General features: G+C 47.7%; 1 protein-coding gene across 6 annotated transcripts in view; it reads right to left on the reverse strand.

Annotated features, from left to right (window-relative positions):
- The window catches only part of BIRC6 (baculoviral IAP repeat containing 6), a 2,386,688-nt gene that overhangs the window by 2,098,747 nt on the left and 271,046 nt on the right, over positions 1 to 16,895 (reverse strand). For all 6 annotated transcript variants that reach the window (XM_086926902.1, XM_086926900.1, XM_086926901.1 and 3 more), the window contains exon 11: positions 3,887 to 4,033. In XM_086926902.1, the coding sequence (XP_086783028.1) occupies positions 3,887 to 4,033 (147 nt within the window). The remainder of the gene's footprint in view (positions 1 to 3,886; positions 4,034 to 16,895) is intronic.

Here is a 16,895-nt window from a genome sequence, read left to right on the forward strand (position 1 = left end):
GCTGCCTGTCCACTTTCATTGGAATGCTGTTTTCCATCGAAGTAAGTGCATATAGCCCATATATTTACTGATGCACTTTTACTTGGTGTGCCCTGGGTCCCTGCAAATCAGGTCCCCAGGGCGTGTGTTCTTTCCCCTAAACTAAACGCAATTGGCATCTCAGGCCACAGTTCAGCCCCTGGTAAATGGTACCACAGGTACCCAGGGCACTGTGACCAGAGAAGGCCTCTAAGGGCTTCAGCACTTATTGTGCCACCCTTAGAGGCCCTGTACACTAACTAAAAAACACACACACACACACGCACACACCCCTCCCCCCCCTTTGCAGGGTGTGTGTTTTGGTGCAGAACAAAGTGCAGAGTCGACATGGCACACATCTTTGTGCACCAAGCCTACAACACACTGCCCTGGCATAAATCAGTCACCCCCTCTAGCTGGGTGCACTATACCAGCGGTGAGGGCACAGGTGCATGAACCCTGTACCCTTACAGTGTCTAAGTCCACTCTTAGACATTGTAAGTGCAGTAATGCCATTAAGAGTATATGGTGCTGAGAATTTGTCATTATGAACTCCACAGCACCATAATGGCTACACTGAAAACTGAGAAGTTTGGATTCAAACTTCTCAGCACATTAAACCCACACTGATGCCAGTGTGGGATTTAATGAAAAGTGCACACAGAGGGCATCTCAGAGATGCCCCCTGAAAACGAACCCACCTCTAGTGTCCCGGCTGAGTGGTTGCTTAGGCTGCCATCAACAGGCATGTTTATGGACCCCTGGGTAGAGAGGCTGATGCTCTCTGGGGCCTGAAACAATGCACATCTTGGAATGAGGTGCCAAATCTCCTCCCCCAGGATGGGCAGGGTTTACGAAGTGGAAGCTTCAAAAGGCATGCCACCTTTGTGAGCTTCCCCAGACCACTTGCTGCTTTCAGCAACTGTTCCCACTGGTTCTACCCCCCACTCTGGGCGGAAGAACCGGCGGGAAAAACAAGTGAAGGAGAGAGGTGTGCCCACCCCTGCCAACTCCACTCCTCAGGTGGGGTAGGCGAGGTGAAGCACAACTCAGAGTCACCGCCATCTTGAGGATGGGGGACCTAACCAACCAGGGACAGGCTCCTGCCACTCTCCCACTGGAGGATGGCACACTAGGGGGTGTACTTACCCCAGGGAAGGGACCCTTTGGTCCCATCCCTCTACCTACCTGTAACACCCCTAAATGTAGTATTTTGGGAGTCACCCTGAACCTTGCTTCCTCAGATCAGAAAACTACAAGAAGAAAATAAGGACCGAACATCCGTGCAGCCAGCTAACCAGAGGAAGACGCCCACTGACTTGGCCCTGGCCCTACAGGCCTGTCTCCCCTCAAACCTGCTCCTACGAAATCCTGGTATGTCCTGCAGCCAGCAAACTCGAAAACCCTGGAGGACCTGCCTGCCTTCACTCCCAAAGACTGCTTCTCCCGTGAACACCGGATTTGTTCAACTGCAACCTCTGGCAGCAGCCGGAGACCGCAAATCCAGCCGACTGCACCCACTGAACCCGGCCAGAGCTCCAGTGGAAAAACACCATGAGGAGGTCAGCCCCTCTATCCTGACCAGAGATCCGGCGACCCCTGACCTGCCTCAAGCCTCCAGCCGACGCCTGCAGCCTAAATCCAGAAGGAACCCTCTAACCGCGACCAGGAGCTGGTAAGAAGATCCGACCCCAAAAGGCACCCCTGCATCAGACGCCCCAAGGCCTTGTGTGCCCAAGCCAACGGTGCCAAACCAACCCTTAACTTCCCAACTTACCTCTCGAAGCGGTGGTCGCAACCAGAAGTCCTTTGTCTCCCTGCCCGCAGTGCTTTTGCAAACCAGAGGTTCTCTATTGAAAACAGGGCGCTCCACGTCAAAACAGCACTCTGCACCCGGCCGCCTCAGTGCAGCTGAGGGTGCACCTTTTGTGCTACCTTGTGTCCCCATTTGCCCTAACCTAAACCCTAGGAGCTTTGCTCCCACAACCCAGTGGCCTGCTTGCCAGCAGACTCCAACCGGAAGCCCTCTATCACCCATTGGATAACATTGGGCCTCAATGCTGAGAGTGTAACAAGAGTGCATCACTGACTCTGGGGGACCCCTGAGTCTAACCCCAGAACCTTAACTCCCACAGTCGATAACTCACCTGTGAACCGATAACCTCTTTTTTCCTCCATAGGATAACATTGACAATTTTCTTCCAAAAACTTTTTAAGTGTGGAGTTTTGAAATCTAAAAATATTCTTTAAAAATCGCACAAATAACCAAAGCGTATTTACTTACCTGTTTGGAGAAAATGTTCCAGTGCTGAATCTAGTTATCCAGCACTTAGTTTGAAAAGTAACGTAAAAAGTAACTTACCTGTAATTTACTGAAAACGCCTATTCATTTTAATGTACTGTATTTGCTAAGTATTGCAACCAACTGCATCCCCTGTAAATAAAACAAAGTACAATTCCTATTGCATTATTCAAACTGTTCTACAATCAGCAACTTATTACTGTAAAGTATTTAATGCTTACCTGTGCCAGGCTTGCTTGGTTCTAAAAATAAAACTGTATATTTTTTTATACAAAAACAATTGGTCTAGAGTTCAGTCCGTGAGTGTGTGAATTCATTTGCTGACTGAATGTGTACATGAAATGCTTAACACTGTCCTCTGATACTGCCTTACTGCTCGACCACTCTACCACAAATACAGAGTAAGGTTCTATCTAACTTTAACCTCTGCCTACCTCTGGGGTCACCTGGACTACACACTATACCTCACTTTGGTGTAGTATATATAGAGCCAGTTTCCTACAATATCTGGTAGCCCCACGCGCAGGATGTGAGAAGAACAAAGTCAAAGTACAAGCCTTGGAAGGCATATATTCCTGGACAAGAAAGACTGGAGGGAATTACCAAATTCTGAAAAAACAGCTAAAAATATGACAAACATTTTCGGCATGTTCTACCAGCCAGCTAGTCAGGGTAAGGGAGGTCTGGCTCACACCAGAGATCATACAACATTTGAAAATATATAGATTTTAAACTTTTCATTTAGTCCTGACCTTGATATCCATCATCACATGACCTGTGCAAATTAATTGATTATAACCCACTTTAGTGATTTGTGCAATAATAACATAATTGTACAGTCTACAGTAACAAGAAAACGCCACATTTAGTTTTGCTTAACTACAGACATTTTTTGCAATGTTTTCTTGGTTAGTGTGCAAGGATTTAGGTTTCTCTACTTGAGAAATGCAACAAAATATTGAGGAAAATGCATTAAAAATTAAAATAACTCCATTATATTGTCAGGCAACCTAACGCTAATTCTTTTTAAAAAACGCTTCAGCACATGTCTGCACAAACAATCTTGTAATAAAAGTGTTAGTTACGTCTTACTTAAAATCCCCAAATCAAATCTAAACGCAATCTACAAATACAGTTGTTTAACTGACTCTCTGCTTCACTTATCTTATGCAAAGACTAACCTACTGAAAAAACTCTTATTAGTCAGGTGGCTTAAGGATGTAATGCACATTGTTTAAAAAGATGGAAACACAAAAAACATAAGTCAACTCAAAAACTGAATTTAAATTCTAATTTGAAGGTGGTATATGGTGTGGTGCATAAGCAAACACCTCTCCCTCTAGTAAATCCTTCTCTAAATGCTTTATGGAGCATAATTTACGGAGTACATTTACAATGGTCATGGATACCAAAGTGTGTCATTTGTCTAACCAGAATATCGTGGTATAGGTCTCAAAACTGACTGGAATCATGTATACACTTGCTATTACATAAACAACTCATTTAAAGTCAAATGACCAATAACAAATAAAGAAACATGACAAAATAAGCACAATTCATTATTACCTGTGATGCCTGGACTGGAGGGATTAGACAATGGTTTGTTTCCTTCTGTCAGTTGCTCTACAACTTTAGATATAGATCCATCAAGTATATCTGCTTCATCAATGTCATCACAAGTTCCCCCAATTTGAAGGAAATGAAGTTCTCCACCTGGAATCAATGAAAATAAATGCATAGCTTTTGCAGTTTTGAGTGCAAAATGAAACAATCTGCATTAAAGTGTTTTTATTAATCACTGCAGCTAAGCTGTTAACAGCAACTCCAAGCTGAGCAATTGATAAGAGTTCAACATGAAACACAACTAACACTGAAGTCCTTCAACTAGGTGTGTACGAAATTCGCATAATTTGCTTTTGTACAATAGTGTGAAATTTCAGTACAAATCTCTCATTTAATGCTATATTTTAGAGTGACACGAGTTCTTGGGTCAATTTTTGATGCATTTCCAGTACCCAGTGGATCGGGCCTGCAATGGACCAAACAATGGGAGGATAAAATCTCCTTATATGCGGACAACTTCCACCTTTGTGTGACAGATCCAGAGTTTACACTAGACAAGTCAACTGCAGATATTTCATATATTTGGAAGCTACTTAGCGTAAATGTTAAATTGCCGAAAAGCCCAAATATACAACCTGCAAGAACGACCACCAAGATTGCCCTGTGACTGCGCTGTGGAAAGGTTGCTGAGGGGTTCCGCTACCATGGACTCTGTGTCACAATGAACCCAACGTTTTTTGTTTTTTTCTACAAGAACCTGCCGCCACCTCTAGAAAAATTAAAACGAGATTCCCAACATTGGAGATCCCTCCCGCTGACACTCCAGGACAGAGCTGCAGTGTTTAAAATGATGTCCCTGCCACGTTTCCTATATATTTAGCAACACATCCCCTAACCAGTTCACAGGTCGCACTTGAAGGCCATAGATGGGGAGATCATAACACTCTTGAGGGAAGATGGCCCAGTGCGAATTGTATAACATCATTTGAAGAGGGACTGGTATGATGGTGGAGTAGCCTTGCAGGAGATCCAAAAGTACTGCCGGGCGGTGTAGTTGTTTATTAACGGCTGGGTCTTTGGGTCCCTGATGAACCGGACTACCAGATGGACAAGTTAGTAAGCTGCAAGGGGGTTATCCAAGGGCAGGTGGTAACCTGGGTGGGATTACCCTTTTTAATCCTTCCATAAATGCTTTTATAGCAGGTACTCTAAATAGAGATAGATGTTGTCTATTTTGTAAATATGCTGCAATAGCTGCTAGATGCAGGCATATGGAAGTGTAAGCCAAATTGGACCTTTGTAAATGTAGAAGGTAGCAAATTATATTTTGGATGGAAACGTCCAAAGGATCAATGTGATTGTTGTTACAGTATATTGCAAATCGTTTCCACTTAGCAGCATAGCATGCTCTGGTAGTGGGTCTTCTAGCTTCTTTAATTATATCCATACAGTCTGGTGGTAGGTTTAAGTAACCAAACTCTAGGACTTCAGGAGCCAGATTGCCAAATTCAGTTGGCTCGGTTCTGGGTGTCTTATTTCTCCATGGTTCTGCGTTAACAGGGATGGTGTGAGCTGTAATTTCTGATGTGGAACCATTGAGAGATCTAGTAGCGTGGTGAACCACGGTTGACGTGCCCATCTAGTATCAGTTTGAGGGACTGTTGTCTGAGCTTGCGTACTACTAGTGGAATGAGTGGGAGAGGCGGAAAAGCGTACGCAAATCTGCCTGACCAATTCATCCATATTGCATTCCCCTCCGACCGTGGGTGTGGAAACCTGGCGGCGAAGGTTGGGCATTTTGAGTTCTCGTGGGTGGCAAACAGGTCTATTTGTGGATGCCCCCACATTTGAAAGAATGGTTGAAGTACTTGTGGGTGCAACTCCCATTCGTGAATCTGTTGAGATTGACGACTTAACAGATCTGCTATCTGGTTGTGAATCCCTGGAAGGTGTTCTACTGTCAGATGTATGTTTTGAGGAATGGCTCATCTCCAAATGTTCTGTGCAAGTTGGGACAGTTGCTGAGAGTGTGCCCCCCCTGTTTTTGTATGTAGTACATGGCTGTCATATTGTCCGTCCGGACTAAGACAGCTTTGTTCTGGATTTGTACTTGAAAAGTTTTGAGTGCTAGGAAAATTGCTAGCAGCTCTAGGTGGTTGATGTGGAACTGTTTCTGTTGATTGTTCCACTGACCTTGTGTGGTATAATGCAGTAGACGGGCTCCCCATCCTGTGAGGGATGCGTCTGTCGTGAGCACTACTTGTGGAACAGGCTCTAGGAACGGCCGTCCCTTTGTCAAATTTTTGGTGTTCCACCATTGTAGAGAGCGATATGTACGGCTGTCCACCAACACCAGGTCTGTAAGCTGACCTTGAGCCGGATTCCACTGTTGTGCTAGACATTCCTGTAGTGGACACATTTGCAGTCTTGCGTGGGGAACTATGAAGATGCAAGACGCCATCATCCCTATTAATTTCATGAACACTCTGGCTTGTAGAGAGTGCTGGCATTGAAAAAGGGAGACTAAGTTCTAAATACTTTGAATCCTGGCTTGACTGGGATAGGCTTGAGCTACTGATGTGTTTATAGTAGCTCCTAGATATTGATGAACGTGCGAAGGCTCTAGGTGCGACTGTGTAGTTTATCGAAAACCCTAAGTTGTGCAGTATTTGAATTGTTTGCTTTGTGTGCTGTGCACACTGGTTGTACGATCTTGCCTTTATGAGCCAGTCGTCTAGGTAGGGGAAGACATGTATTTGTTGTCTTCTGAGATGTGCTGCCACTACTGCTAACCAATTTGTAAACACTTGTGGTGCTGTTGTAACCCCGAATGGAAGGACTTTGAACTGATAGTGTTGTCCTTGTATGACAAACCTTAAATACTTCCTGTGCGCAGGATGTATTGGAATGTGAAAGTAGGCGTCCTTTAGGTCTAGTGTGGACAGAAAATCTCCCTGTTGTAGTAATGGGAGTATCTGTTGTAAAGTGATCATGTGAAAATGATCTGATTGAATGTAGTGATTGAGTGGCCTGAGGTTGAGAATTGGTCTTAAAGTCCCGTCTTTCTTTGGAATTAGGAAGTACAGGGAGTATACTCCTGTTCCTTGTTCTTCTAATCGAACTACTTGAATAGCATCTTTTTGTAGGAGTGCTAGAACTTCCTGTTGAAGCAGAGTTATGTGTTCTGCAGACATTGGACGCTGCCTGGGTGGTATGTTTTGGGGGGGGTTGCTGTGAGTTCTAGGCAGTAGCCATGTTGGATAATTTGTCTTACCCACCTGTCTGTTGTGATGGAGTTCCAGACAGGTAGGAACTGTGAGAGTCTGCCCCCCACAGGAGTGGAGTGCTGTAGGGGAGGCAGAGGGAAGTCATTGTTTAGGAGCGGAAGAGGAGCGGTTGGTGTTACTACCTCTACCTCTTCCTTTGTTGTTATTGCCTCTGTATCCTCCTCTAAAAAATCCTCTATTAGAGGAGGTCTGCGTGTGTGTTTTAAAAGATGATGATGTGTCTGCGCCGGTCTGCTTGGAACCTCCTCTATAAGAGGAGCGGCGAAAGGAACCTCTAGCTTGGGTGTATTTTAACGCCCCCATAGACTTGGCGGTATCTGTGTCATTCTTCATCTTTTCTAATGTGTTATCTACCTCCGGCCCGAACAATTGGTTCCGATTAAAGGGCTGGTTTAGAATGGTAGTTTGCACCTCTGGTTTAAAACCTGAGATGCGTAACCACGCGTGACGCCTAAGAATAACACTAGTGTTTACTGCTCTGGATGCTGTGTCAGCTACATCTAGTGCACATTTAATTGAGGCATTTGAAATTAATTTGCCTTCTTGTAAAAGCTCCGCTGCTAGATCCTTGTGTTGATCTGGTAGGTGTTCCATTAACTTTTCTAGTTGATCGTAATGGGCCCTGTTGTAGCGTGAGAGTAAAGCCTGTGTGTTTGCTATGCGCCATATGTTTGTTGCTTGTGCAGCAATTAGTTTCCCTGACGCATCAATGATCTTGGGACTCTTTGTCAGGCGGGGGTGTGTCCCCAGAAGTTTGAGAATTGGCCCTTTTGCGCGCATTAGACACTACCAAAGAGTCTAGTGGCAGATGACCCTTATTGTATACTGGATCAGCTGGTGCTGGCCTATACTTTTTCTCGATTCTAGGATTTAACACCCTACACCTTACTGGATCTTTAAAAATCTCTGGAGCATGTTTATGACTCCCTTAATCATTGGTAATATTTGAGTAGACCTTTGTGACTGTTCGAAAGTGTCTAGCAAGAAGTCCTCCTCAATGTCATCAGAGTGCATGGGAACCCCATGGTAAAGTGCAGCTCTGTTTAACAAATGATTAAAACCAACACTGTCCTCTGTAGGGGAAGGTTTTGTTGGGTAGCACTGAGGATCAGGGATGTCTGGTGCATTATTTGGTGAAAAATTATATGCATCCTCATCATCCTTAGGATAATCTGTGTTAGCCTCCTCATCTAAAGGTTATGTATGTGTTTCTGGAACATCATCCCCCCCCCACCCAGATCATACTCCTCATCAGTGTGGTGTGATGATGCAGGAGAGTGAATAGGAGACGTTATAGGTTGATATGGAGTAACAGGAGAGGAAGAAGGTGAATGAGAGGAAGGGTACATTGGAGAAGTTGCACAGTCCTTTTTGGCAGGTACCACAGGTGTAAGTGGTGTCTCTGCTGGTCTCTTCTTATGAGAAATTGCTTCCACATGTCCAGTTTTTGGATTAATATGGACTTTTTTCTGTTTAGGATCTGGTTTAAACAGTTCTTCCTCTTGTATAGCCTTCTTCGGTGTCGATCTTTTCGAAGCCGATAGAGGTTGTTTAGTACTTTTTGCCTTATGCGGAGTACTTGAGTCTTTTGGCAATGTTTTCGGTGCCGAATGTTGTTTAACCTTATCTGGGGTCTTCGGTACCGGTGTTAGAGTTTTTGGCGTGGAGACAGGTTTTGCTGGGCCTGTGGCGCCGGAAATTGTCTGGAGACAGGTTTTGCTGGGCCTGTGGCGCCGGAAATTGGCTGGAGACAGGTTTTGCTGGGCCTGTGGCGCCGGAAATTGGCTTTCCCTCCTTGTTTTTTGAACCAGAAGGTTTCGGGGTCGAAGCTTTCGGGTTTGGTACAGTTTTTATCTTTGGCGCCGATGGTACGGGTGCCGAAGTGTCTTTGTCTTTGGGCGCCGAAGTGCTTTTTATGTTCGGTGCCGACGAATCCTTCGGTGCCGAAGGATGTTTTGGTGCCAATGGAGGAGGTGCAACTGGCACATGGTGTTTCTTCGGTGCCGATGCACCGGAAGGCGTACTGTCTTTCATCGGAGCCGGGCCCGAAGGCGGGGCGTTAGAGGGTAAATGTCGGTCTCGACTGGGCCCCATGGGCGGAGTGCTGACCGTTGCCTTCTGTTTGGGTAAAGTCTGTGGTGCAAGGGCAGATGTACTCACGGGTTGTCGAGATTGGATCGAATCGTCCGAATCCTCTGCCCCCGATATTATCTGGAGATCAGGCGAGACTTACTCTGCGCCGAGTGGAGCCTCATCTGCGGAGATATCTTCAGTTGGATATTCGTCCTCGGAGACGTTTTCTTCGACGATCTCCTCCTCAAAGATGGCCTCCGGTGTTGGTGCTGATCTCCTCATTTCGTGTTGACGGTCCCTCCAATCTCGAATTGTTTTCTTCGATCGGAAGGAAGCACAGGCTGTGCAGGTCGACTCGTCGTGTTCTGGCGAGAGACAGAGGTTGCAAACCTCGTGATGGTCGCTATGAGGGAATTTTGCTCGACATACCGGGCATCTCTTGAATGGAGTTCTTTCCATGAGGTGCAGGCCGCGGGGCGCCGATAGGCCCAAAGGCCCGCGTCGACGCACCGAAATGTAGCTGATGATGTCGAAAGCGTGTTCGATGTCGAAAGAAGTTTGTGTGAAGTTTCTCGCTTCGAAAGAGCAGAAAAAGTATTTTTCTAGCCGGAGCGGAAAACTTTCATAAGAACCCAGTGGCGGAAAAAAACAATCTGAGGATGGAGTCGATGACCATGCGCAGTATTGTCCAAGGGAGGAGTCACCTATCTCGTTACTACAAAAGACTTCTTCCAAGAAGACAAAAACAACATGCAATCATCCGAGCCCAACACCAGGTGGCGATCTATTGCTAAATGTAGGATCTGCAGCTCATATGCCTGGAACACAACATTACAAACCATAAGTGGTGTGAGGAACATCTGCTCACATTCCAGCCTTTTATGTTATTTGCTGCGAACAGTGTTTAATTACACAGCGTGAAAATTTCAGGTAACAAACGTACAGCAAAATTACAACAGCATAATTAAATTTCACCAAGGCCTATCTTGAACGCACACCCAAATCTACAACCAGCTCTAGGCTGCCCCTGGCAAACATTCTCCATTACTAATAAATATATTAGTTCATTTTAATCGATTTTTTTGGGGAAGTCGTGTGTGGGAAGAAATGCTGCATGGATGGTAGATGCAGATTGAGGTTGGTTTCAAGATTAGGGGATACAATTACCCCACCTTGAAATTGATAAATGTTTTGCAGTATGATGAGATTTCTGGCAAATGAACCAAGGGATCTTTCGAAAAATCACTAAAGGAAGAAACAACTTTGTGTACTATCGAAGAAGTTCAAATGTATTTGAACGAAAATTGTAAAATGTTTTCTGTAAGGAAAACGTGGAATTTAACTAAAAGAAGTTTTAAAAGATACAGATCTGTGGACTTTCCAATTTGTGGGTGCACCATTCCGTGTAATTATCATAAGTTGATTTTAACCTTCAGGGGTCAGTCTAATGTGACATACCATTAGCACCTTGGGTGGTAAGGATGTGCTTGACACGTCCTTAGTACCGCTTCCTAGGTCTTAAGGATGTGTACAGCACGCTGCCACACATCCACTGGAAAAGGGCTGGCACTCCCCGCACAGGTCCTCCTACTCCCCACATGTCTTCACAGTGGATATCAGCGGAAGCACTTGAATTGCCACCCAAGACGCAAGTATGACATCAGCACGCACATGGCATGCCATTATGATGACTAACCGGGGATGCGCTGGAAGGCATTTGCTTCCAGTGCGGCCAGCAAGAGGGACCATTGGGTGAGCCCTCTCACCTGAGGAGATATCATGGTCGAAGAGGCACACCGGGGGAAAGGAAAGAGTTTTCCTTTCCTCGAGTGTCTCTCGAGAGTAATCCTGCTGCAGTGAAACAGATGGGACCACTATTGTGTAGCAGAAATGCCGCCACTAGACCATTGTGTACCCCCGCCATCTTGGTGGCCCAAGTATACAACTGATCCATACCCTGACATTTACTGACCTTGAAAGTCAGCCCTGCCCTCTACTGGGCCTGAAGCACTGCCCGGAGGTGGGGCAGGTAGTCATCCTGGCTAGAGATGAAGACCACAATCTTGACCAAGTAGGCAGCACTGAAGTCCTCCAATCCAGTCAGGACCCGGTTGGCCAACCTCTGGGAGGTGGCAGAGGCATTCTTTAAACCAAAGGGCATAACTCTAAATTGAAAGTGGCCCTCTGGGGTGGAGGATGCAGACCTATCCTTGCCCCCCTCAGTTAAGTCAATCTACAAGCACCCTGATGTAAGATTGAATGTACTCAGGAACTTGGCAGCTAACAATCAGTTTATGAGCTCATCAGTTCGGGGATTGGGGTCGCGTCAGTCTTGGTGACTGAGTTAAGCCCTCTGTAGTCGACACAGAACCATGTCTACCTGAACCACTGGTCTGGACTATGGGCTGTTAGGGTGCTCAATAGCTACATCCACCTTGACGCTGGTTCTTACTTTATCAAACAGCCTGAACATTTTACTCTTGAAATGCTGCGCCTGTGTCAATGTCATGGGTACACCGAGTGATGATCCACATGGTAAGTGAGAACATGAAGTATAATTCCTCCAGCAATTGGCAGCAATCTATCTCCTGTGTGGAGTCGGGGGGGGGGGGTTGTGGGTGTTTGCTCCCTCAACTGAACCATCTTGCTCTTTAGGAGAGAGTAGATCTGGAAGAGGCTCACTCTCCTACTTACCTCTGTCTGTCACCAAGACCATGGTGACTTTGGACTTCTAGAAGTAGGGTTAGAGGTGGATTGACATGCAGGACCATCAAATGGATGCTAGGGGGGCCTGGAGATCCACCAGGTAGGCGGCCTCCTCCTTCTGCACCTTGAACATATAGGGCACATTCCACTGGTCCTGTAAGGCCCAGGACCCCGCTGGCTCCATCACCCATGATTTCTGGCTTGACCGGAAGGCCACTAGAGTGGACTTCTGGTCAAGCCAGCAAGGCAGAGCTTTATGACTTCCTGGCTTGCCATGAGGTTCTCAGTGGCCTTTTTTCAAAAGCACTTCATCCGAGACTGAAGAGGCAACATGTAGCTTTCTGCATCTTGGTGAGGTTTCTCAGGGAGCTTGCTTCCACCTCTACTTCACAAGGCAGAGAGGACCTATGACAGGTTTCCCATAGAGAAGTTCAAATTAACTGAACCCTACCCCCTTCTGAGTCACTTCCATGTAGGCAAACAAAAGGCATTTGAGAGGTGAGAGAATGTCCCACTTACGTGTCAAGGGCTCCGACAACTGATAATCATGCCTTTGAGGGTCTTGTTGAATCTCTCAAGCCTATTTGGACTGGGTGTGGTATGGTGTGGAGAACTTGCAGGTTACCTTACACTGGCTTCATGTATGCGGACATGAAGTAGGTGTCCCGTAAAACAGGTTACTAACCTTTGGTAACAGCTTTTTTGGTAGAGACTATCTAACCACAGATTCCTCACCTTAGAATACTGCACAGGCGTCAAACTGCTTCCAGAACACTTTGAAATTGTACCACTTGTGCTCCGAAAGGTGGCACCTGCAGCTCTGTGTGGACGTTGTCCATGCTCGCTATGACACGCACAGCTCTATATAGACTCGACCCATGCATGCAGACAGTTGTTTTCATGATACTTCCGAAGACATGGAGCCAAAATAAAATTGTTCTTCGCCAGTGTGAAAAGTGCTAGATTGGGATATTTTCAGGTGAAAGAGTCCAGTACACAGAATGGGGAGGATGGGAGGGTTGATAAGGAATGTGCAGTTAGACTCCAGCCTGAATTCGAAGTCGGCGGAGGGGAACACTCCATCACAAACGTGACAGATATCCCGTCCGCCATATTACGATCACATTCTATCCTATAGGGACCATAATATGGCAGACAGGCTATTAGTCAAGTTTGTGACTGAGTATTCCGTCTGTTGACTTCTAAATCAGGCCAAGAGTCTTCACCAAAAAAGGCATTACCGAAGGTAGGTAACTTGTTCTTCTGATAGACTTCTAACTGCAGATTCCTCACCTTGAACTAGAGACCGGAGAAGTACCTCCTAGAAGGTGGGTTTGTGAACTAGTTCAAACAAAAAAGTCCTGCTGGACCGAAAGGGCAAAATGCCGGTCACGCTGAAACTGGCTGTCCAGACAGTAGGGCTTGGTAAATGTATGGAAGGAAGACCATGTACCAGCTAAATAGATGTCCAGAACACACGCTTAGTGTGCCAAAGCAGCAGTAGCAGCCTTCGCTCTGGTCAAATGAGCCTGCAAACTTTCTAGAGGCTGCTTCTTCGCCAGCAGGTAGTACATATTTATGTACAGCAGAAAACAAAGTGAAATGGTTCTTTTCTGTATCTCTTTATTCTCTGTTTGCTACCATGAACCCGCTGTCTCGCATGGTCTGGGAAACGATGGCACATGCCTCTTTTGAGACTAGAGGCAAGACAGGACTCAATGAGGCCCATACAAATGTCTATAGTGACCGAGCAGACAAGAGGTATTAATGGAAAGCAAGATTTGTAGAGGAGAAAACCCTGCAACCAAATGAGTTGATGCATTTTGACTTCCTATCAAGAGGGGCGGAAGGAAATGAGTTGGGCTGCACCCAGCTAGCCGAAGCCATCACCAATAAACTCTCAGGGGAGGGGTGCTAAGAGAGGGAGGTTGGATCCCCTGGTTGAGGACAGTACGTCTGAAATCTGGCAATTTACAAGAACCCTTGAGCAGGGCTTAATGCGCAAGTTACTACTTGTGTAACGATATATCTGTAGGAGACATTAGTTAGTGATAGATTCCTTACCTTAGAATATCCCCAGGCGTCAGACTGGATCCGGAAAGTTTTGCGTAGCAGTACCCTTGCGCGTCGGTAGGCGTCGTCTGCGGATCCGCGTCCGTCGTCGGCGCAGTGATGACGTCGGAGTACTTAGACGCCGCCTCCGCGTGCTGACGTCAGTTCTTAGCCACAGCTTTTCCGCGCAAGAAGCGCAGAGCCATGACAAAAACCAACACTGGTGCCAAAAAACTAGGGCCCTGAAAGGGGATGACCTTAACCCTAGATATCGGTTCGCAGAACGGGGAGGATGAGTGGGTCGGTAAGGAATCTATCACTAACTGATGTCTCTTACAGATATATCGTTACACAAGTAGTAACTTGTGCATCTGAAAGAGACACGTTAGTGATAGATTCCTTACCTTAGAATAGATACCCCAGCAATACCATCCCCGTGGTGGTGGGTCTGCGAACCAATAATCACACCAGAAAGTCCTGGAGGACGGAACGAAAAAGTAGCTGTCCCTCCGGACTTGACTGTCCAGGCAATAGTGTCTTGCAAACGTGTGCAGCGAGGCCCACGTAGCCGCCTGGCAAATGTCCTGCAAGGGCACACCTCGGCCCAAGGCAGTCGTAGTGGCCGTGGCTCGTGTGGAATGAGCCCTCGGCCCAACAGGGGGTTCCTTCTTAGCCAAGGAGTAACACGCCTGGATGCACAGGATAATCCACCGGGAGATGGTCCGCTTGTGCACCGCTTTCCCTTTCTTAGCGCCCGCGTACCCAACAAAGAGTTGATCATCCACCCGGAACTGTTGTGTGCGGTTCAGATAAAATGAGAGCGCACGTTTTGGGTCCAGACGGTGGAGCCTCTCCTCCTCTCTCTCGAGGGGTGCGGAGGCGGAAAGAAGGTGGGCAACGTGATGGATTGCCCAATGTGGAAGGCCGTGACTACCTTGGGAAGGAAGGAGGGCCTTGCCGCAATACAACCTTGTCCGGATGGACTGAAAGGAAAGGAGGCTTACAAGACAGAGCCTGGAGCTCACTCACTCTCCTGGCAGAGGTGATGGCTACCAGGAAGGCAGTCTTCAAAGAAAGAAGGCGAAGAGGACAGTTGTGAAGTGGCTCAAAGGGAGCGCACATCAGAAACGTTAGAACCAGGTTCAAGTCCCACTGAGGCATCACGAAGGGAACAGGAGGAAAGGTATGAGTGATGCCCTTCAGGAATCGATTTACGATAGGGGACTTGAACAAATAAGGTTGGTCAGGCAGCCTCAGAAAGGCTGAAAGAGCTGAAAGATAGCCCTTGACAGTGCCCAGAGCAGAGCCCTGCTGGGCAAGAGAGAGAAGAAAGAGGGGAACCTCAGAGAGAGGGGCATTGAGGGGATCCACAGCCTTTGCTGTGCACCATGCCACAAATCTGTTCCACCTGCAGGCGTATACCGACTTTGTGGAGGGACGCCTGGCTGCCAGAATGATGTTGCAAACTTCAGGAGGCAAGTCAAATGGCCTCAACTGTCGCCGCTCAATCTCCAAGAATGGAGGTGGAGACTGGACAGGTTCGGGTGGCGGACCGTCCCCTGCTGCTGCGACAGAAGGTCCTCCTGAAGAGGCAGACGAACCGGGGGATCGACTGACATACTGAGTAGCTCGGGATACCAGTACCTTCGTGCCCAGTCCGGAGCCACAAGGATGACTTGTGCCCGGTCGCGCTTGATCTTCTTCAGCACTATGGGCAGAAGTGGTATAGGTGGAAAGGCGTACAACAGACCGCAGCTCCACTCGCGACGAAAAGCGTCTCCGAGCGAGTGCCACCTTGGAAATTCCAACGCGCAGAACTGATGACATTGCACGTTCTCTTCGGTGGCAAATAGATCTAACCAAGGCTCTCCCCATCGCAGAAAGAGGCCTTGCGCCACGTCAGAGTTCAGACGCCATTCATGATCCATCGAGCACCGACGGCTGAGTTCATCTGCCCTGGCGTTCAAAGAACCTGCCAGGTGTTGAACCACCAGAGTCACGCCCTGATGTTCCAGCCATTGCCAGGGACGCAGAGCCTCCTGGCAAAGGGTCCACAACCCCACTCCGCCCTGTTTGTTGCAGTACCACATGGCGGTGGTGTTGTCCGTGAACACTTGCACTGCATTCCCTCGGACAGACGGGAGGAATGCCTTCAGTGCCAGACGAATCGCCCACAGTTCCAACAGATTGATATGGAGCCGGGACTCCGCCGGAGACCAGAGTCCTCTGATCTCCGCCTCTCCCAAGTGGCCTCCCCAGCCCTAGAGGGACGCGTCCGTCACAACTACGCGCTCCGGTTGGGGAAGGGAGAGGGATCTGCTGTTGACCCAATCGCGGTCCGTGAGCCACCACTGCAGCTGTCATGCAGTGCCCTCCGAGATCAGGACATGGTCGGACAGGTTGCCCTGATGCTGGGCCCACTGAAACTTCAGGTCCCACTGCAGAGCCCGCATCCGCCACCGTGCGTGATGCACCAGAAGGATGCAGGAGGCCATCAGCCCCAGAAGCCGCAGCGTCAACCTGACCGAAACTCGGGATAACGGTCCGAAGATCGGAATCAGAGCCTGTATATCCCGAACCCGCTGTTCGGGCGGGTAAACCCGAAACTGCGCCGAGTCGAGAACCGCTCCGATGAAAATGAGCTTCTGAGAGGGGCACAGGTGTGACTTCGGCACATTGATGGAAAATCCCAGCCGGTGCATGAGATCCGCCGTAGTCTGGAGGTGACTGACGACTGTTTGGGGCGAGCCCGCCTTCAACAACCAGTCGTCTAGGTAGGGGAAGACCGACACCCCTAACCTGCGCAGATGAGCTGCGACCACCGCCATCACCTTCGTGAACACCCGTGGGGCGCTGGTAAGGCCGAAGGGGAGCACGGTAAACTGAAAGTGCTC

Source organism: Lissotriton vulgaris, chromosome 6 (genome assembly GCF_964263255.1).
Source record: "Lissotriton vulgaris chromosome 6, aLisVul1.2, whole genome shotgun sequence".
Lineage (NCBI taxonomy): Eukaryota > Metazoa > Chordata > Amphibia > Caudata > Salamandridae > Lissotriton > Lissotriton vulgaris.